Source organism: Rhinolophus ferrumequinum, chromosome 2 (assembly GCF_004115265.2).
Source record: "Rhinolophus ferrumequinum isolate MPI-CBG mRhiFer1 chromosome 2, mRhiFer1_v1.p, whole genome shotgun sequence".
Taxonomy (NCBI): domain Eukaryota; kingdom Metazoa; phylum Chordata; class Mammalia; order Chiroptera; family Rhinolophidae; genus Rhinolophus; species Rhinolophus ferrumequinum.
In genome coordinates this window covers 46875607-46898759 of record NC_046285.1, presented here as the reverse complement: position 1 = coordinate 46898759, position 23153 = coordinate 46875607, and the positions used below count along the sequence as shown (strand labels likewise).

The window sequence follows — 23153 nt, the reverse complement described above, 5'->3', positions numbered from 1 at the left end:
CCAGCAGTCATCCATGTCAATAGGATAAGAAAAGAAGCCTTACATACAAAAATCCCACTGGGGTATAAACCCCAATCCTTAAATCACCAGCATAATGTTTTAAAAGCTATTCAGTTTTTATGAAGAATATTGAACACTGAACATTTTTCAAATACAGTGATGATAACCAAAGGGTATATTCTTCTAGTAAGCAAATTGCTCAATGGACAGGGACTTCAGAAAGCGGAGCTCTAGGTGTTCTTGCACCAGCCGTGCAGTGGGCATAGCCTGGATACTGAAATAATACAGACTGCTGTGTTTGCCTGGCATTCTTTAAATGGAAGACTGCCTGCATGACACATTTTAGAACCAGAGAATGCTAGATGTGGATAAAGTCCTAAGTGAACATCTCATTTTTATTTCAGAGGTGAGAAATTGAGATTTCAACTCAATTTCTGTTTTGACTCGAACATTTTGAGGGGGAAATAGCTCTTTGAGCAGAAATTTTCCCTGAGTATGTATAGGAAATGTAAATAAATTGCATTCAGCTGTTTAATGCGCATTTGGATTTTGCAACTGTGATGTTCGTTTGTCAACTTACTGAAGTGCTGAAAGCCTCCAGTAAAGTGGGATGATTATAGTACATATCTCATAAGCTTTTTGTGAAGATTAAATGAAATGAAGGGTTTAAAACACTTAACACATTGCCTGGAACAAAGTGAAGGCTTAATAAATGTACGCCATGGTGGTATCGGTAATTGTGATTTAGACCTGAGTAGGATTATTTAAAGCTATCTTAAAGAAACAGTTTAGGTTCCCTACTCTCCTTCCCCTACAGCTAAGAAACTGTAATTAGTAGTCAGAAGACTATCAGGTTGGATTTCAGAATCTGCCTCTTACTAGTTGTAACTTTGGAGAAATCACTTAATCTCCCTTCATCTAGAAAACAGGCAGAATCCCTGACAATCCTCTTCCCCATTCCCCTCTCCCCGCCCAACAAGACCAACTCTTATTGGAGGGGTTAAGGTCGAGCACTGTATCTGCAATGTGGTCATCACTCAGGAAATATTGGGTCCCTCCCCACTGGACTCACTTCTTTATTTTTAAACCAAACTTACTAAAATGTCTCTAAATCAGACTGGTGAAGATCCGCTTCCTCTCTCACTCCCACCCAGTATGTACCAAAGCAATGTTTTTCAAACTTTTTTCACAGCTCCCACTAAGAAATACCATTTATATGTGACATGTGCACACATATATATAAGATTTATAAAATAGAAACAAAGAGTTCACACACACACACACACACACACACACCCCATTCCTATGTTGGATAAAAGAATAACAAATTGACATTAAATATTTTAATAACATTTAAATTCATAGAAAATATTCCCCAAATTAACAACATTAAATAGAAAAATCCAGTCAGTTTAGTTTCCCAAAATCCACCGCAAACTGCGATAGGAATCTCGGAAAACCCCAATACTAGAGCATGTTCATTTTGGTCTATCACTCTTCTGTTTCTAAAGCAGAATCAACCCAATCTGATTAGCATCCAAGTTTCTGCAATTGAAAGTACGGGCCACTCGTGAATTATGTTAGATGTGGGTACTCACTCTTTGGTGTGGCGTGGGGCGCCTGATGAAGCCTCTGAGGTCAGGGAGTCCTGGAAAGTTACTACAGCCCCTGTGCTCTGAGCTGTGAAGAAATCAGTTGTCAGAGGTTTTTGTTTTTGTTCTTTTTTTCTCTAAAAAGAAGTCAATTTTTATCACACAAGTGATACTTGCTCCTTAAAACAAACATTAAGGTAAGGCTAAAGTAAGTACCTGTAGCCCTTTTTGTGTTACTGGCTAACAGCTCTGGTAACCTTCATCCAACCTCAAAGTTTATTCCTGGAATGAAAGTTCAGTTCCTACCCCACTCCCACGCCCATCCGCCACCCCCGAATTTTAAAAGGTTATGTGTCATTTGTGCTTTTGTGAAAAAATTTTAAGATCGTAAGAGTGGTGTTAACTTATAGATCCACACAGCTGTCAACGTGTAATATCATTCTTTGGGAAATCAGCTGACTCCTAAGGGACAAGATTCTTAGAGAGCATCTACAGCTAGTAATTTTCACTCAGTGGTAAGGATGAAGGTTGGGATCATACTGAAGACTTAATGGCATCTTGATCCCTGACATAGTAGATAGTAAAGTGGAGTTTCTCAGGCTGAGGCGGGTATGGGTGGTGGATGGCAGGCTGCACTCGGCTCCTCCCTTGTTCCCACGGGGCCCCCTGAAGTACCTCCTTAGAATCCCAGTGCTCTGCTGAACACAAGCAGAAATCACTCGCAGTCCCTGTTTTCCCCTGCCGGCCAGTTTTACAGATAAGGAAATCTGTGTCCAGGGAAATCACGCCTCTCCGTTGGACACAATGGAATTAGTTTGAGAGCTGGGACCAGAACCCTGGCACCCTCACTCTTAGTCCATTGCTCTTTCACCTGTTTCATGCTGTGGAGCGGGTTTGTTTTGTGTAATTGGATCCTGGTATGCAGAAATAGAAATAGTTTGCCTCTTGGATGTCTAACTAAATGCTACTTGTTAAACATCTTGCCCCAACAACAATGCAGTAGAATAACACGCTGGGTAATTAATGTATCGTCTGCCTAGGTTTCTTTCAACCTAAGACTTTGTTTCTTTGTTTGAAGGCCTGGAGGGAGAAATAAAATTATGTTTTTAAGAATCAGGAAGACTCGGATCATGTCATCTTTCTCCAGTCCTTATTTCTGTATCTTCTGATGTATAAATTTTAGGGTAAGATGGGGTCAAAGGAAAGCAGTTTGGACACTTTCTTCATTTCCTAAACCTGGTTAATCAAGTTCTCATTCTAGGGTCTGCCCACTCTTTTCTATTCCCAGCAACAAATGTCACACTGGCCCACTTTAAGCATTTTAACAATCTCCTTGCCTCTACACCTGCTAACTCTCTGTCTAGTTCCAGCCATCTCCTACCCAGATGATAGGTTAACTTAACCTGCGTTAATCTTTCCTGCCTTTATGTTAATCCTCCAAGAACCTTCACTAGATCCCCATAGCTTCTAAGAGTGTGTTAAAGTTCTTTGTTTGGAATTCGAGGCTCACTCATTCTGACCTTACTAACTTAGGCAGCCTTGTCCCCACTGGGATGGCATGCTGTCATACCCGCTACCCCCAGCATGTACCCTTCTTTCTTGCTTTTTGTCTGTCCATACTATAAGTGGTTAACTTTATTTATTTTTCTGTACTTTTAGAACACTTAGAATTTGTTCCAAGCAGTCTAGCCTGTCTCCTAGGAATTTATTCATTCTTTTATTCAGCAAATGTTTAGTGCAGATACAGTAGCATGAAATGCTGGATAATGAACCAGCAGGTGTGCGAACAAAAGCAAACCTGGACTGGCCCCATGATGCTTAAAGTCTAAAGGAAATACAAGCAAATGTAGAAATACAGCTCTGACAGGAACCGTGAGAAAGATCTATAAGGTGCCACAGGAGCATATACTAGATGAATTTTACTCACCTGGGAGACCCTCCCTAGAAAGTTGAGGAATCATCCTTTCAAACTAAAGCTGTAGCCTGTGCAAGAAGGCTGGAGAGGTGAGTATGAGGGGAGGGAAGAATGTCATCCTGACTGAGTGGAGGAAGTCACAGCGCCTGTGGTGGAGATGAGGCCAGAGGGGTGGGTAGGACCAGATGTGCATGGCTTCACATGGGTCATGGTTGGCGGCTTTGGGTTTAGCCTAAGAACAGTGAACAGCGTTTGGAGATTTTTAAAGAGAAGGCGTTGGGAGACTGACAGCAGTGTGGAGGAGAACCAGAGTGTGTGCAGGTGCCAGTGAAGCTGAGGCACATCTAGGCTGGAAGTGCGGTAGCTTGTACTAGGGTGGGAGTGAAGATGGACAGAGAGCTAGAGGTTCCAGAAATGCTTAGGAGCTAAGTAAACCCAATTTGATAATACATAGTATATGGAGAGCGAGGGAGAAAGAGATGTCAAGGAAGATTCCTACTTTCCAGTCTTGTCCATTAACTGAGATGCGAAACATGGGAGAGGCCCAAGTTTGTATGGAAGGGTGGTGATTTAGATTTGGGGCTTGATGTAGAATTTGAAACAACCAAGAAGAGCTATCAGGAGCACTTGGATCCATGTGTCTGTTTTGTCCCTTATTGTACAATAGTAGGATTTGGTATTCAAAGCCCTAGCAGTTTCTGAGCAACCCTATAAAGCTGAGCCATGAAGTACCTTGTCTGTGTGTTTACTTGTTTAGTGTTGACTCTCCCACTAAGAGTGTACGCTTCAAGAGTGCAGGGACATTGTCTCTCGTATTTGCTATTGTACCCTCATCATCTGGAATAGTGCCTGGCTCATAGTAGGTACTCAACGAATGGGTGAAAGACTGACATCTGAAGGCCCAAGGCACATAGAAATTTGTCATTCTGGTGAGACCCAAATTTGCATGTGCTCTGATATTAGCATGTGGGGACACGGATGAGTCACTGATCTGAGTGACTGATGTTGGGAAACTCCGAGCATCTGCCTCTCAACCAGGTCTTGTCCTCTACCCCTAATAACCAAGGGAATATCAAGTTCAAACCACCTGAGTGGCTATTTTTTCACCTGGTAAGTTTATCAAAAAAATTTTTGAAGATTGATGTTTTCCCCTGTTGGAAAGATTGTGGTGAAACCAAAGGACTATCACACTGTTCATGGGAATATAAATTTTTTTCTTGAAGTTTCTATTCAGATATAAAAGCCTTATTCCCTTTGACCCAGCAATCTCACTTTGAGAAACATGTTTTACTGGAAGACATGCATGTGAAGAAATACTTTATGTAAAGATATTTATTTCAACAGGTCGTGTCAACATTGTTTGTGAAAAATCAGAAACAATCCAAATGTCTATCATTAGGAAAATGGATAAATAAATTATGGTTCATCCATGTAGTGAATTTTCAGGTAGCCACTAAAATAATAAGGTCTATATGTACTGATATAGAATATAATGGTATATCTTTAGTTTGGAGAAAACAATCAAAGTTGCCAATCAATGTACATGATTAATTTTTTTTTTAAAGAACCACATAGGAAAAGCTGTGGAGAGATATACCCTAAGTTATCAACAGTGGTACCTGTGGGGAGTGGAATTCATGGCAAGCAAGGAGGCACTTTTTACTTTATTGTTTGAAGTTTCTTACTTATTTTATATTTATAAACAAAAAAGCAGAAAGGAATTTTTGTACAAAATGACTAAAATAATAAATCTGTGAATATGCCTTAAATTTGTGAATATCCCTTAAAGGGTTAAACTTGCACATTAGAAAACTCATCCAGAAGGCAGTTAGTTGGTACACTGGAAACAGTGTAGGCTTTGGAATTTTAGAGGTGTAAATTTAAATCTAGTTTTGCTACTTACCAGCTGTGTGACCTTAAACCGGTTACTTAATCTCCCTGAGGATTTTCCTCACCTATGAAATTGAGATAAAAATACAGCTTATCTCATGGGTCTTTTTGCAAAAGTTGAGCCAGATACCATATACTAAAGCACCTACTGCCGTGTCTAACACTGTGTAAGTGCTCAGTATATGTCAGTTTGCTCCCCAGAGTAGCCACATGCTTAGCACTGCCCCCCTCCCCCCCATAGCCTAGCACTGTTGAGTAGCACATGCCAGACCTTTGTTAAACATGTCATGCATAGACACAATTCCTCTCCCACCATGTCGCGCTTCTCTTTGTCCCCTTTTCTCTTCTAACACTCTGGAGTGCGTACTTACTGTCTGGACTCATTGCCAGTTCCTCTTCCCTTCATTTCTCTCATATTTGCACTGTTATCTAAGGAAATGTAACAAGTACTGATAGCAAATATACTTGGGGAGATAGCTTGCTTAGAGATAAACTCTGATAGGATTACACCTGTGTACTTTTCATTGATCTGCTTAGTGCAGCAGAGGTGCTGGGTACCTGAAAAACACTCAGGAATTGAGACCTTCCATCAGAGTCAGCACTACCGTGCTTCCCCGGAAGTAAGACCCAGCCGGACAATCAGCTGTAACGTGTCTTCTGGAGCAAAAAGTAATGTAAAACCTGGTCTTATTTTACTATAGTATAAGACCGGGTCTTATATACTATAATATGATATGATATGATATATACCGTATATTATAATATATAATATATAATCTATTATATATTATAATATATATAATATATAATTATATATAATATATAATATACATAATTATTATAATATATAATATAAATATATAATATATATAATTATATATAATGTATATATAATAATATATTATAATGTATAATATAAAACATTATATTAATTTTTGCTCCAAAAGACGCTTAAGAGCTGATTGTCCGGCTGTGTCTTATTTTCGGGGAAACATGGTGGGCCCCTGTCTCTTGCCAGAAAACACCTTGCTCTCCCTCCCTGCCTACCACCCCCTTCTAAACGGGACCCTTTACATGGAAAGGAGGGGAAATGCCATCCAGTCCTCTGAAAATAGTTCTTAGTTAAAAAAAAAGTTTTGCACCTATATCCCTGTATTGTGTGGATCATATGTTCTAGAAACTGTAAAACATCTTGCCCAATCTGATTCTAGACAGAGACGACTGAATAAATAAATGTACAAAGGTATCATGTATTCGGGAACACATGGCATTTAGTTGTAAAGAGTCTTTTTTTGGTATGTTTTCCTTCCACTTTAATGTCAGATGGTAGTCCCCAGTCTGCACATCAGCAGTCTTGGAAAGTACCTCATGGCGGGAAACAGAGAATCCCCTTCCCTTTCTCTCCTTCCCATGAGCTCTGGTATCTCATCTGAAGTTACCTTTCTACCCTTAAATGATAGGTCTCCCTCCCTTCCTCTTTCACAGAGGAGGCAAATTGTGGATGGGTTTGTGAGGATACAAAACAACACAATTTTAAAAGCTTTTAACGCACTAACTCATTTTGCAAAGACAATACAGTAGTGAAAGTTTTCATTTGTATCATTTTAGTTCTTTTAAAGTACTTTTACATACTGTTCTCAGTCTGTCTCACGCTTTTAAGGTAGACAAGATATGCACAAATGATACAAATGACAGCTACTGTTTATTGAGTGTCTAGTATGTGCCTGGCTCTTTGCTAAATGCTGGACGTTTGTTATCTCGTTTAATCCTCACTACAACCTTATCAGGCAAGTGTTAGCATTATCCCAATTTCGTGTAAAGAAACAACTGGAGTTTGGAAATAACTTACTGGGTCTTTTAGATGATGGGGGAATGGGCAGAATCTGAACTCAGGAAGTCAGTCTTCAGAATTGATAGAGACAACTAGGAAATTAGAGGGAAATGAACTGAGGAGAAGGTTATGCCATAGGAGGAATGAAATTTAAGAATAGAAAGAAAATCTATGAATTTGGAAACTCATAGTACTAAGTTTAAAAGAGCAAACATGTAGTCTATAAAGCAGAACATTTATCTTTTTGAATCTGTTCCTACTTTCAGCCCAGATTTTGCTGCCTTTGGCCTCTTCTTGAAAACCTTCTCTGCTAGTAGTGTGCCTGCCCAGTGTGGTTCGTTTTACAGAGAAGTTACAGGCCAAAGGAAAGAAAGATGGGAGGTTGTGGCCTTTGAGATGAACGTGCTACTTCCTTTCTCTTCCTCCCAATCTGAAAAATCCTCCTGCTTTTAGAGTCCAGTGCCTGACTTCCACTTGGAAGGTCAAACTTGCCTGCTTGGGAAAGATTGGGTTTTGGTGTCAGCAAGACCCAAGTTCAAATCCTGAGGCTGAGACAGCTTGACTTATTGTCTGAATTTTTGTGCACATGGATGATCCCATCAGTAGGATCCCACCAGTAGGGGGATTATGAGGGTTAGAAACAATGTATGTACACCGCCCAGAGCACAGTAGATACTGAAATCCAGAACAACAACTGAGAAAAAGAGAGAGTGTTTGCTGTTTGCTCAGTACCTTTTGTCCTGGGACTCTTCCCCACTTTCCTTGTGAAGGTGGTGGTGTCAGGGGATGAAGGTCTGAGAGCTGTGCAGGATACTGTGGGGCTGGCAAACCCCTGGAGGGAGTGTGAGTGAGCTCAATGTGGTCAGAACATCTAGGAGAGTGGCATATTTTAAGGCTTGAAATTCACATAAGGGATGAAATTGAAGAGAGCATAAAAGAGTAGTGCCCAGGTACCAAAGCCAGTGCTGACGTTGGTAAAGGTGAGTTGTGTGACCCCAGGTGTGGTTTGCCCATAATAAGGGCATTCATGGAAGGGGAGCTGAACAAGGATTTGGTAATGAGGGTGATCACCCTAGTCCCATTGTCCTTCCGCAGTGTCAGGTTCAGCAATCTTCAAAGCTACCCCAGAGCAACTTCTGGCTCCAACCAAATTCCCTCCTCTGACTCCCAGCAAACCTACCCTACCCCCCTCCACATGTTCCACCTCTATGAAAATAATGTTGACTAGAGCCCTTTGGATAAACTACTGTTTATGTTGAATTACCATTCAGCAAAATAAAGAACACGTAGGTTATTAATCACAGTATCAATTGTATACTAATTATTGCTGGTGTAGCTGGCTCCATGCTCCAAGTATTTGCAAGCTAATGAATACGAACACATCTTCCTTTATTTAAAGAATAGCCAAGTAGAGTGACAAGAACACTGCTCAGGGGAAGAATCTTGACTCAAATCCTCTTAGAAACTGAATGACTGCAGACAAGTTACTTACCTTTTCCAGTCTCAGATCTGCTGTGAAATGAGCACAGCTTCTCTCCTCCCAGGGATCATAGTTAGTGTGGAAGAGAACATATTGGAAAGTGCTGTGTGAACCTAGGATTTTGTTTAGACCATAAATCAGTATTTTGTTTCTCTATTCTAATCCATCTGTGTTGCTATACAAAATAAGCTAGTGTTGACAAATTCATTGTCAAAACTCTTACCCATAGCTCCTTCTACTGTTCATTTAAAGCTGTGTTGGGCAAAAATCTCCAAAGTCTGTTTCAGGTCAGTTCTGGAAAAAAAACCAACGGGGTGGTGAGGACAGAGAAGCAAAAATAAAAAAGCAGACTATGATATAATCCATGATAGGCTTGAGATACTGGTCACTGGCTCTTCCGTTCAGATTGGATTGATTTCCAGGAATCCTACAGCTGGTAGAGACAGCAGCTATTTTTTCCCCAAACTATTGAAGGCTTGTTTTCAAAATGATGTTCTTTTCCATTCACAGCTGAATAAGGAAGTCATCTATCTTCCTAAAAACACCATTCTCATCCTATTACTCTTCTTCAGAAAAGCCTTCCGTGATTATCCATTAACTAGAAAGAGACATTAGAGTGTGATAGAGACTCCACTCCATCTCTCCACCTCCCAGTCACCACCACCAGCACCACCTTATTTATCCCCAGTGTCTTCCATAAAGCCAGCGATGGCAGCTTGGTTTCTTCCCCCCAGGTTCCCCAAGTCACTGCCCCTTCCTGCTAAGGGCCTTTGCTCACTTATTTCTTCTATCCTGTAATGAAGAGTTTCTCTGCCCGATCCCTATTTTTCATATGTAACCTTAATCCTACCTGAGTCTTAGGGTCTAGCGTAAATCTCTTCCTTCGTGAAGTCTTCCCCACTCACAGATCTCCCCGCATTTCTGCAGAGCCTCTCTCCAGCATGGTTGTCACAGGCATATCCTCATCACAGCCCAGCCCTGGAGATGGCTCAGGTCATTTCTGGGGGCCAGAGCCTGTCCGGAGCAGCATCCTGCTCTCTCTCTATGGATGAGAGAGAAGCAGGTACAGATGCCCCTTACAGCCTCTGTGGACTACTTATGAGGGCTGTGTCCAGAAGGTGAGGCAGGACTCCGAACCATGTGGCCCTGGCCATTGAGACAGGCCCGCTCAGCTGCTGTGTAAAGGGGGTGACAATATTTGTTTTGTTTGTGGAGTAACTCAGTCAAAATGAAGGCAGCTCCTCCTGAGAACCCCAACTCGAACCCTTTCCTCCTTGGCCTTCATAATAAGGGGAAAGAGGTTTGTGTTTTTTAAATCTACTCTATACCAGTGTTTCTCAGAATATGGTGCTCAGAGCAATGGCATCAGCATCTCCTGGAAATTTGTTAGAAATGTAAGTTTTGGGGCCCCACCCAAGTCCTACTGAATCAGAAACTCGTGCTGACCTCAATCTGGTCTGTTAAAAGTCTTTTCTGGTGGTGCATGCTGAAGTTTCAGTACTCCTGCCATGAGAACATTCTTCACTAACCCTGCCATGAGAACATTCCCTGTAATCCGGCCTGTAAATATTGACAGGAACATTACAAGATGCCGATTGTGTGTGCACTTCTTCCTGTGCCAGAGCCCCACCTGACATTTCTGTGCCACCAGATTCCTAGTCCAGGCAGACCTGGAGTATGTCTTTTTAAAAAGACTTTTTAAAAAGAAAAACTCTTAATTCCTTCAAGTCTTTCCTGATAAAATTTGTCACAATCTGATCATTTTTGTTTTATTTGCTTTATGCTTATGTCGACCAGTGATGCCAACATCCGCTGGTTAATGTATTCTTGGTCATTCATGCCATCATTTATTGAACAAACACTTGTTGGGTACCAAGGAGGTGACAGGCACAGTATGAGCAGCTTGTGTTTACGAGGTGCGTATGTTTGAACAGTGCGTTAGGGACAAACCTGATCGGCCTTCTCGGAGCTGACAGTAAATAGGCCTTCACCAAGAAGTGTGAAAAGTGCTTCCTTAGGGTAAGATGGGCATTTGGGGAAAACAGAGGGAGGCCTCTCTCCCAGTCAGGGAAGGCTTCTTGAGGAGCTGAGGGGGTAGCTGAAGACCTACAGAATAAATCGTAATTAGCGTAGTGAAGGACGTGGAATGGTGGCCAGTGATATATGGCAGAGTGCTCCAGCCAAGCGATCAACATGTAGGAAGACCCGGTGAAGACGGCGATCCTATCATGGAAAGGACTGAAACAAGTTCAGAGTGGCTGAAGCTCTGAGTGTAAGGTGAGGCAGGAGGGGAAATGAAGGCGCAGAGAACGGCTGAAGGCAGACCTGACCAGCCTCATGGAGCTGGTTGTGGAGGTTGGTCTTTATTCTTAGGGAAATGGGAAAGCATTTTAAAAAGAAAGTGATGTGAAAGAATGTATATATTATCAAGGTCCCTCTAGTACTGATATGGCCTTATGTTAGCATCCTTTCTTTAGGTTCTTGCATGCATTATCACTATTGATGGACCGTGATCTCCCTGAGAGTTATCCTGGGTCTTTCTCTTCATTGTTTTCCCCACTGTCTGTGCAGTCTCCATACCACACCGTGCCCAGGCCACGTAAGAACTCAGGCTCTGCCTGTGAGCTCCCAACCAGTCAGGCAGTGTGTTTGCTCATTTGCATCGCTTTTGTTACCCCATGAGGAGAAGTGGGTCACCTCTCAGAGACCTGGTCTGCCTTCAACATTGTTTCCTGCTTTTGGCTGCAGGGTGCCTGTCCTTGCTGGTGACGGTCCAGCACACAGAGCGCTATGTCACCCTGTTTGCCTCTGTCATCCTCAAATGTGACTACACCACCTCTGCCCAGCTTCAGGACGTGGTAGTGACATGGCGCTTCAAGTCCTTCTGCAAGGATCCCATCTTTGACTACTACTCTGCGTGTGAGTGCCCTCCCCGTACTGGCTCTGCTTGGGTCCCTCTTTGAAGTATTGCCATTAGGGTGTAGGCATGAGTTAGGATCCCAAATCCTTTTAAATAAGAAGAAGACACACAGATCACTTAATTCAGTCCTTTTATAGATAAACAAACTGAGCCCGTGAAGAGGAAGCAACTTGTTGAAGGCCACGTACTCTTGTATTTATTTTAAAACTTATGTCCCACCTCGTTCTGAAAAGGTTTGAGGCGGCTCAGACGTTGAGTAACAGGCAGAGCAAGTCCTGCCTCCCAGTCCATCTCTGGTTGCATGCCAGCGCGGTGAGATGAGGATGAGATCTGCCTCCCATCACCCGCACCCCTTAGAATGCACACAAGAAGACTACACCCCCCAGAATACACGAAGAATGGCCATTCGTGAACCTGCCACCCACTGCCATGTTCCCTTCTATGGCCAGCCTTCCTGGTGGACTAAACACTCAGTGATGGAGAGTCACTGCCCCCAGGAAACACAATTGTTGGACATCCCTTACGACATCTGTACAGCTCCCCCCTACATTTAGCCAAGTCCCACCTCTCGGTAACACCTGCCTCATTCATGTCAGTTCTGCTGTCTGGAACCAAAGCTCTTCCGAACAGCCCCCCTCTGCCTCTCTCAAGGAACCAAGGAACCCCAATCCCCACCCTCAGCCCAGATAATTGACCTCGTGGAAATTTTGGAAATAGAGTTAGACACTCTGTTTGTAGGAAGGAAGTGAGATTCCTAAGATGAGGAAAAGGAGGGGAAGGCCTCAGCTTTACCTCTTTTGGTCCTGACTAATGTCTGACAGTAGGAACCCCCAAATCTCACTGTCTGAGCCACCCACAGAGCCTGATGTTGTTCCTAGAAGATGCCTCTGTAAATCAAGGCATTGTTCCCTGGGGGTTACTCTTAAAATGCCTGGGTTACGTGGGAAGGTAGGAGACACTAGGGTAGTAGGCATTTGCCCCAACAGATTTAACAGCTCTCAAACTTCGTATTATAAAGGCAGATGGATGAACCCCTATGGGAACAGAATCTAGGGTGACTGAAAATGAGACAAGGGAATTTGGGATGGGAGACGGGATGCAGCCAGGATTTGGAAATGATGGCCTATTGGGGAGGGTGTGGGGGGGTGTCTGGAGCCTTGCTGCTCGAAGTGTGGTTCATTGGTATCACCTGGGAGCTCATTAGAAATGCAGAATCTGCTCACCCCACGCCTACAGAATCAGATTCCCAGGGGACACATAGGCTCAGAAGAAAGTGAGAAGCTTCACTGCTCCAGGGAACAAACAGTAAGGGCACCTTTCTTCGCGGGACTTCCCCCATTGCTGTGTGATCTGGGTGTGTCCTCTTTCCTCAGCATACCAGGCAGCTTTGTCCCTGGGCCAGGACCCATCCAATGACTGCAATGACAGCCAGCGGGAGGTTCGCATCGTGGCCCAGAGGCGGGGGCAGAATGAGCCTGTGCTGGGGGCAGATTACCGGCAGCGCAAGATCACCATCCAGAACCGTGAGTATTGGGGAGGCAGCAGGAAACTGAAGGTGGCAAGAGGTGCCGACCTCAGGCGTGGCAGGCTGAGTCAGTGTGGGGATTTCCCTTTTTTTCTGCTGCCTGATGGTCTACTTGGTGCCTGCTGTTGTTTGAGGAAAGTGTCTGATCCGTGGAATGTGCTGCATCATCTGAAGTCACTTCCCTGGAAGTTCGTTTCTGGATGAGAGGATGTCCTACAGCTTTGGCTAAAGATCTGGGAGTGGGTGGTTTCCTTTGCGTCCCTACAATTCAAGTGTGGATCAGGCTCCTTGGATCCCTTCCATGAATTGCTCTTAGGGCCTGCTATAACCCCAGGCTCCTGAGTTCCCCACCGGCCATGCCTGTTGTACATAGCTAAGGAAATAGAGGCTTCTAAGTAATAGCCACTTGAGACCATCACCCTTCATTGGTACAGAAAAGAGCACTGGGCTTAGAATGAAAAGACCTGGCTGAGTGTCCCATTGTTTCCACCTGCTGGCTCGGTGACCAGTGGCAGATTGTTTTCTCCGGCCTCTGTTGCCTCATCTGAAAGATGGGCATAGCGGTCTGTGTCTCTCCACACTGAAGTGAGTATCACATGTGACATCTGAGAGCTGTGTCTAAAGCATGTCTATTCTTTGTGCTCAGTACAGGGGGTGGTGATTAGAGCCCTCGCTCAGCGGTCAGACTCAGGTGTGGGTCCCAGTTCTGCACTTATAGAGTGGGTGAATTTGGGCAAGTCCCTTTGATATTTTAGCCTCAATTTCTGTAAAATGGAACTTGCCATAGTACCTGGCTCTTGGAGAATTGTCAGAATTGATGACATGTATAAAGTGTGTAGTGAACTTTAGTTATGATTAGCATACTTTTGGATGGATGGATGAGCACCCTACATTCCTGTCTTGTAATCCAGGATTAGTGTGATAGGTTATTGGCACAGAACTCAGAGCCTATTTCAATGAGCTTTGTGTGCTGCCTTAAATAAACATTTGCTGGTTAAAAAGAAAAAAAGGGTTGGGGGGTGGAGGATATTACCCAGCAGGCCACTCGGGATGCATAGCAACAATGTGAAGAAATTAGTGAATATTCTATGACCATTTAAAGGCAGATCATTTAAAGGGAGCCAGTTTAATTACTTCTTCCAACTTTGTGTCTAATACTTTGGCTATAATACTTAAATCTCATCGTTTTACGTTCAACCTCTGATTTCCCCGAAGCAGCCCTTAATTAAACTCCTGGACTTAGGAAACATCTGTTTTTCTTTTCCAGTCTCTAAGGGCATCCTCAGAGATTCAAGGTGGCTCTGCTTTTTCCAAAGCCTACAGAATAAGCTCTGATCTGACCCTGAAGTTTAACGTCTTTAATTAGCAAGTCTCCATTACAGTTTTTGAAAGATGAAAGTACCCATGGGTCATAGTCTCGGCTTTTCTGTCTTTTCTCCTAATTTTGAGCAGTACTATATGCCAGCTCTACTCCTAACCACTTTGGGTCAGACGCTGCCTCTTTGTTACTCCCATGGGAAAGTGGTATTTCCCCTTGGTTTTTATTTCTCCCTCTAGATTTGTGACTTCCTGGAGCCCTGGTTTTCTGACACTTTTATGCCCATTTTGCATCATTTGAGATGACCCTGTCAAATCAGTTAGTGGATCATTTAAAATATTAACATATTTAAATGTCCGTATTACTCTGAATCCCTAAAATAATCTTTATGTCTCCAATAAAAATTGGGGCAGATTTATAATATGCATTAACCTTTGAGGGGGTATTTCTCCCAAACCATTCTCCCAAGTCTGTGGTAAGCCTGTTTCTGGGAAAAGTAGTGGGCTTAGAAAATCATGAGTAGGAAAAAGTTATAGAGATTGACGTAGAAAGAGAAGGAAACAGAAGTTAAAGTTAGCTCCAGTGTTGTGTGAACTCACATTTTTGTTTCGTTTCCTCAATAAATATATCTTGACAAACAATAAAGAATTGCAGATATACGGATGGTTACTTAGACTTATGGTGATACTCTGTAAGGTATATGAATGTTGAATCACTATATTCTGCAGCTGAAACTCATACATATAGTATACCATCTACACTTTAATAATTTTATTTTTATTTTTAAATAATTATAGATCTAATTGTCAACAAGCAGGAGGAAGTCTATAATGCTAAGGTCTTTAAGAATTTGAAGATGTCCCCTGGCACTTACTGGGGCTAAAATAGCGGGGACGTGGAGGCTGCCCTGATGCCTCTGACTGGACTTCATGCTCCTTCAGGACAGAGGCGGGTCTGCTCCTCTTCAGACCTCCGGTATTTCCTTTTCAGATCTCCTACAGTGTCTGATCTAGTGCTGTACCCACAAAAGATCTTCAGGGAGCATTTGTTGCATTTACTAAACTTGAACATACCATTTATCTATCTTGATGGTGTAGCGCAGCCCTGGGTCTTCACAAGAACTGAAATTATTTTCTTGAGTAACATTTACTCTTTAAATATTGGCATTTCCTTCCTACTAATTCAAGTTCATCACATAACCTATCCCTTCGAGGTCCAGAGTTGTCTGTTGACAGCCAGTGAGGGATCCTGGCTGTAGCCTTTCCCCGCCAGTTCGGAGCTTAGTGTTGAGGCAGAAAGTATGTGTTGGAACCTACTTTTGCTAAGCATTCTCTCTCTGTTGTTAAGCCAGTTTCTTAGCATCCTGGAGAAAGCGAAGGCCTGCTTAGTTTCTTGGTTTCTTTAACTGAAATGCAGCTAATAATGGTACCCACTGTGTCGGGATTAAGATTGATTGCAAGTAAGCAAAAGCCCAAAAGATGAGTGACTTAAACAAGAAAGAAGTTTATTTCTTCTCAGGTATAAATTTGAAGGTAGACAGTCCAGAACTAGTGCGGTGGCTCTGTTCCATTAGTCCTCTGGGACCCAAGCTCCTTCCTGTCACTAAGAATGTCATCTTCTTCCTCATGGTCCAAGATGGCAGTCATCACGTTTTCTTTCCAGATAACAGAGTAGAAGACGAGATGAAGAACAAGAGGGCAAAGATATTGCCAAACTGTTTTAAAAAAGTTCCTGAGCGTCATCCTGTGACCCTTTTACTTACATTCTATCAGCCAGAACTGAGTCATGTGTCTATGTCCATCTATAAGAGAGAATGGGAAACACTGACTTTATTCTGGATGGCCACGTACATGACCAAAAATTCTATGACTGTCAAAGAAAGGGAGAGTAGATACTGGGAGACAACTAGTAGTCTCCACCTCATCCATTGAGAGAATTGTGGTGGAAATTAAATGAGGTGATGTATCCAAAATCCTTTAAAGATCCTAAAAGGGCTCAGAGAATGATCAGTTTCTACCCCCATTTTACTGTCTGGAGAAAGAGGAGGGTCTCAGAAGAAGGGATTAAGCCTTTCTCTGAATTATGAGCGGCTCTCTCGGAAAGTGGAAGTGAAATCAGAGCCTTTAATCAGTGACACTTTCTCCCGCCTTTCTTACAGGTGCAGATCTCGTGATTAATGAAGTGATGTGGTGGGACCATGGAGTGTATTATTGCGCCATTGAGGCTCCAGGGGACACAACAGGAGACCCGGATAAGGAGGTGAAACTCATTGTCCTGCGTAAGTGCGCCTTGAGCTTTCTGTTTGTCCACTCCACCATGACACTTTTCTCATACAGAAAAAAAGCAAAAACAGAAACAAGCAAGCCTACCTCTGAAGTTCCCTTACCAAAGCTAAACTTGTTTTTTGGGTTTTTTTTGCCAGTATTATTGCTCAACCTTAACCCGTAGGTCAAGAGCTGTGTTTCAACCTCTAGAATGTTAGAACTGGAAGCATGTCCCTGCACATTTATTTCACCCCCTGCTCGGCTTCTCCCCTGCAGACTGGCTGACAGTGATCTTCATCATTCTGGGAGCCCTGCTCCTGATCCTGCTGATTGGCGTGTGCTGGTGCCAGTGCTGTCCTCAGTATTGCTGCTGCTACGTCCGCTGCCCCTGTTGTCCCGCCCGCTGCTGCTGCCCCGAGGAAGGTGAGGGGATGCATACACAGTGGGATGGGGTGGTGCTGGAGCCTGGTGCCCCAAACGGGTCAGCTTCCAATGCCCAGGTCAAAACCTTGGGTTCTTCCAGGTTCTCCTCCATTACCTTGTCCCATCACAGGATTGGGCATCTTTGGCCTCAGTACAGACGGTGATGCTTGGGCAAGCTATATAGTCAAGAGGGAGGACTTTTGCCAGTCCTCATTCTAGCCTGCCTAAGGCCGCCTTCAGGTGGCTCTGTGTACTGCTGGCAGTTCCTCAGTGGCCCTGATACGAAGCTGTGCTCCAGTGTTGGCTCCTAGCACCAGCCTTGCTTGAACATGAGACGGCTGGAGAGAACGGCTTAACTGTAGCAGTGGAGGCCACTCCTTAGAGATGACTTGAAAAAAGCAGATCAGAGGAGAGAGGTGTTAGAGCAGTGGTTCTCACCCTTAAGAGTCCCCTAAAGGGCTTGTGAAAGCTTAATTGCTGGCCCCACCTCCAGAGACTCTGATTTCATTGGTCTTGGGTGGGCCGAGAATTTGTATTTCTCAAAAGTTCCCAGTGATGTGCTGCTGCTATTCGGGGGGCCACACTTGGAGAATCTCTGTTAGAGGAAGGGAAGAGGGAACAGAAGATCTTGCTCTGCATGTGATTGTTCTTCAGGCTGAAATTTGACCTTTTAAAACAGAGTTATGACATGCCCTAAATAATTTGGCTGTAGAATGCATGGTGAAGGTAAAAGAATAATATACTATTCTACGAAGATCTTTTCGTACTAAATAGATGGAGTGGAATAAACTTCTTTAAATGGAAGGAGTTTTTGTGTTTTTAAAATAACGTTTCCTTTTCCTGATATGAGTACAGTATTACGTTATAGAACATTTGAGAAATTCTGGGAAATGTAAAGACTAATCTTAGCACCCAGAGATAAACCACTCTTATCATTTTGATCCATTTGAAAAGAAAATTTTTACAGGAAAAATAAGGAATTGCCACATAAGATAGAAACAAGACCTAATCTGTGATGTCCAGAAGGCCTGAGTCTGGTTTCAGGCCTGTTCCGAGGTTGCTGTCTTACAGCAAAGGAGAACTAACTTCTATTGGATGTCTGCTGTGTGTAGGCCCTTTGCATACATTTCCCTACTGAATCTTCACAACCCTAGAAGGCAGGTATCGTAACTATTTAACAGATGAGACTGAAGGTCAGAGAAGTCACACAGCTAGTCAGTAGCAGCGGCACTACAATGTTGAATCCATGTTCATCTGACTTACGAGAGCCTAAATTTCCCACAGAATGGGATTGGCTGAAATACCAATGAACCCCTTAAAGAGGAAAACTAGCAGAGAACTCAATACTGGGCTGTAGAGCTCCCTACCTTTAAGGGGCCTCTGGGAGAAACGCCTGGAGAAGTCACAAGCACTGGAGTAGTAATATGCAGGAAGAGGTGAGAAAAACCCTCCCAAGGTGACTTCTGAGAATTCCTAGGTCAGTGGAATACTTAAAACAGGCGGGACTAGGGACAAACCCTCACAAATGATAAATATACCCACTGTCAGCTGATAAACAGCTTCTGGGGGCCAGTAGTTCCTCCTAAGTGGTAAGAGTTTATTTAGGAAAAATAAGTGAAGTAAAGAAATGCAGGCCACAAATAAAGGTCGGCTAGATTTGAGCAGATGAGGTCACTTTCAAAATGAGTCACTAGGGCAGACTGTCCTGAGAAATTTGGTGACAAGAGGAGATGACATGGAGGGGGCAGAAGTTGTTAAAGAACGTGCTTATATGGGGGAGGGGGTGCATATGACTATTTGTTTTCCTAGACTAAGATAACCTTAAGTAGATTTGTAGGCAAAGGACCAAAGCCAATGGGAAATGAGGAAAGTGAAGCATTATGAAGTGAGCTAATCACTGAGGAGAGATGAAGCCAGTGGGAGTGACATCAGGCTTACAGTGAAAAGACTACCTTTAGAAAGGAAAGGAAAAATAGCCTGACCTCCGAAGAGAGAGGAAATCATTATAATGTGGAAGATGATTCAAGTATCAAGGAGGAAGCTGAGGGAGCTCACATCAGCCTGTCTCGTTTTCAGCAAATCAAAATTCTAGATGCAGAAGGGAGCTTCAAGAATGGTGTCAGTGGTTCTTGAACTTTTCTGACCACGAGCCCACCTCCCTAACCTGCTCCCACTTACTGGTAAGATTTAATAGAGGACCAGAAGGAGAAAAATGACAATGACACCAAATTTTAGTAGTTCTTGATAATTCACTTAGTACCTAGTAAATTACCCACTGTAGAGCTTAAAGATGAAAGTGGTTGAAACTAAACCTTATTTATTCTGAGAACTGGAGAAACAGCTTTCATCCCTAGATCGGTTACTGGCCCTCCTCCCCGCAGAACCTCGAGGCATACCCTGCAGTAAGCCGCAGGCTACATTGAGAATCTCTGATGGAGGCCACCCCCCGTCCTCCCCCATGAGGAATGCGAGGCCTAGTGAGACTCTCCAAAAGTACACATCGCTTGTTAGTGGCAGGGCCTGGCCTAGACCTAGGTCTCTTGATTCCATGCCCAGGGCTGGTTCTTCCTCAACAAAGATGACATCATCGGCTGAAAGTTCATGAGGGGAAGACATGAGAAGTGGGGAATGTTTAAACTGCTGCTCTAGAGGAGGGAAGCAGGGTTGTTAGCTCAGTCAGGGAAAGTCAGGTTGGGAGGAGGGATCTGAGGTCAGTTACCCGACAGTATAGTCAGCTCTGGCAACGTGGGGCCAGGAAGCATCGGCTGGTGGTTCCCTGAAGCTGACATGGTAAGAGGTCAAAGGGTGTGGGATTCTAGAAAGCTCCTGAGAATGTTGCTGAAATGACTGGCCAGTTAAGTCATAGGGGACTGGTAGTATGGGAAAAAGTGAAATCACTCCATGACCAATGGGTCAAAAGAGGCAAAGAATGAGTTCTTTAAGAGTGGAGGCGGGTGTTAAGGAGTGGTGAGCAGTTACAAGCAAGTGCAAATGGAAATCTCCAGGGGCACCATGCGTCTTGCTCAGAGATGATGCTGGCTGCAGGGGACAAGAGGCACAGGTCTCTGGAGGAAGAGAGGTATTGAGTGTCATTTGTGTCACGAAGGGGGCATCTTAAAAAAATATGCCCCAGGTTTTCTTTAGAAATGAAGGTAAATATACTTTCGGTGGTTTAGTCTCCAAATGTGCGCTTTTGTCTCCTATGGGCTCAAAGCAAAAGAAGCGACTTATAACAATTTGTTATAACAATGAACCACTATCTACCGACTGTCATATATTAGGTATTTCATGTGTATTACTTCATTTAATCCCAACAACCTTGCAAAATAGTTATTATTATCCCCAGCTCACACATGAGGAGATTCGGCCCAGACCGTCTGGAAACTCACTCAAAATCACACAGCAAGTACATGCTGGTATTCAAGTTGAAGTCCATCTTTTTAAGGGACGCTCAAAGCCCCTTTTTATGGAAACCTATCCCTGAGGACCATATTTCCCCAAAGGTTGTTGAGAATCCTTAATAGTCAGCTCCAGTTTGACTCCCCAGAAGAATCAGGGATCTTGTTGAAAACAAGGATTTTCTTGACTTGTATTAGACTGAAGGAAAGTCTCTGGGGAGTGGGGTCCAGCAGTTTGTATTTTTAACCAGCTCATTAAAAGTGACCAAGGCAGGCTTTACTCATTTGAGATTCAGAAATAACTTATTAGGAGTCTTTTGAAGCTTTGTTACTTTCCCTGAGTTTCTTGTTTTATTATCTGTCTGATTCCCCATTGGGTGAGCAGCAGAAAACCCTGATAGTCTAGACGTCCCCGTGGGGATATTTCCAGGAAGAGGAAGGCAAGGGAGAAGCTCAGAGGCTGTGTTTTCCACTCACATCTCATCAGTTCCAGGAGGGGAGAGACCCTGGGGAAAAGGTTGTGGCAGCTAAGAAGGGAGCAGGTGGCTGAATCTCTGCAGTATGTGAAAAATTGACAGGAAACTCATGGAGGATCTGAAAGGGTCTGTTGGGAGTTATCTGTGCAGGGGTTCCCATTAATTTACAAAGTCATATGGGGAGCAAAGAGTAAGCCCAACTCACCCTTTCCCTCCTATTAAATTGAGGGAGTAGGAGAAGGAAGTGGCCAAACGAAGGAATGGTACCATCTGGAAGAAGCCAGGATTCAGTTAGATGGGTGGGGGATGGGTAGAGTTGTTCCCAGTGGAATCAAATGGGCCAAGGAATCCTGGGCCTTGGAAGCAGAGACTAGTCCGGAGTGGGAGTGGGTTTTGAAAGTTGTCGAGCTGAGTTGAAGAGAAATAAAATGAGGAGGTACCTCTAGGGAAGGACTTTTTTTTTTTTTTTTTTTTTTTTTTTTGCTTCACAGAAATAAAGGCATCTGAGGACTTGGTGGTTGAATAGAAAGAGCACAGGCTTGGGTGTCAGACAGACACAGGGTGACACCCTGCCTCTGCCAGTCACCTGCTGTGGAACCTTGGTCTGGGAAGGCCACCTCTCAGAGGCCAACTTCCGCATCTCATTCCCACATTGAGAGATTTCTCTGAGGACTAGCAAGCTTGTGTAAAGTGACTGGCACATATTAAGGAGGGCAGTATGTTTGCTAATAGTGGCATGTATAGGGAGCTGGGGAAGGCATCTGTTAACAAGAGGAAGAGGAAAGTGCTGAGCACGTGGACTTATTTTTGGAGGGTCTGGATTACTGTTTTTGGCATGAAGGTGTGGCAGCTGGGGGAGCTGCAGTAAGTTTGCATCTGATTTCCTCCAGGCTGGGCTGTGACTCACTATTAAGGCTGGATCTCCCGACATTTCTAGGGGGCCTCTGCTGCAACCACTTCCTGTTGTGCTGGAAGTTTGTTTCACACTGCAGCCATTGGGTAGCTCTCCAGATGGGCCCTTCACTGCTAGCCTCACCAAATCTCCACCTTATACAGCTAGGGCCAGAATGCCTGCCTTCTATGGCAGGAGGTATCCTCAGGCGGAGCCTGCTGCATTAGGGGTGGCCACAGGGCTTGGGGAACCCAGGAGGAGGTGAGAGTGCCAGGCTAGGGGCCTGCGGCCGGCACTTCCTGCACTCAAACACACAGGTACATTTCTTCCATGCACGAGTAGACAAGGACTTTGGGAGACCCGGGGTACTCAATCACAATGACCTCAAAATAGAAATTTATGAACAAAAACAACTAAATGCTTTTGCCTTTAACTTACATTTACTCTGGGTTATGAGCTTCAGACCTGTCGCACCGAGGGGACTGGAGTGACATGTCCTTGGATCCCTCGTGCTGCCTTTTCAATATTATTTTCTTTGCCCTGAAAGGAAATGGTATTTCCCATCTCCCTTCTCTGCCTCCACCCTACTCCTGAGAGATTCCCCCTTCTTAGGGGAAACCCCAACATTTAATGTGGTGAAGGGAAGAGTGCAGCGGATCCATTGGATCCACTTCAGCTTTTTGTATTCTCTTGTTTTCCTCCCACTGGTGTTCTCCCACTTCGGGCTGGCTGGTGTACCAGCTAGAAACGTTCATTGCCAGTAATTCTGCCCATTGACCTCAACGTCTACGTCCTTCTCTTTTTCTTTTTCCATTCTGAGCAGGTAGCCCTGAGCTTCCCTGGCAGCCCCTGACTCACAGCCTCCTCTATGCTCTTTGCATCTGTTCCTTCTATATTTGGTCTGTGGCTAAAGGCCATGTTGGTTTGTGGCCTGAGATTTCATTGGTGGCTAATTACCCACGTATCTACTGATTGGTTTTAGGTGACCTTGGGAATGGGCAGGATGATGAAATGTTTTTGAGATTAGGAAGTCACGTTTTAAGAGTATCCTTTCCTGGGGTGCAGGAGTTGCAGTCTTGCCTACGGAATTTATTTCTAGTCCTTTCCCAGAGGAACAATTGATTCACTGCTCCCTTAATTCTTACTCCCATGCAAGGCAAGAAAGGTCATAATGAACTTTGAGGAGAGGAACTGGCCTCTTGGCCAGGCCCCTGGGTGAGGACAAGTGA

At 43.8% G+C, this 23153-nt stretch overlaps 1 protein-coding gene across 3 annotated transcripts in view; it reads left to right on the top strand.

Moving 5' to 3' along the window:
- The window catches only part of ILDR1 (immunoglobulin like domain containing receptor 1), a 34762-nt gene that overhangs the window by 1695 nt on the left and 9914 nt on the right, over positions 1–23153 (top strand). For all 3 annotated transcript variants that reach the window (XM_033092172.1, XM_033092162.1, XM_033092157.1), the window contains exons 2-5: positions 11457–11627; positions 13002–13151; positions 16630–16749; positions 17012–17158. In XM_033092172.1, the coding sequence (XP_032948063.1) occupies positions 11457–11627; positions 13002–13151; positions 16630–16749; positions 17012–17158 (588 nt within the window). The remainder of the gene's footprint in view (positions 1–11456; positions 11628–13001; positions 13152–16629; positions 16750–17011; positions 17159–23153) is intronic.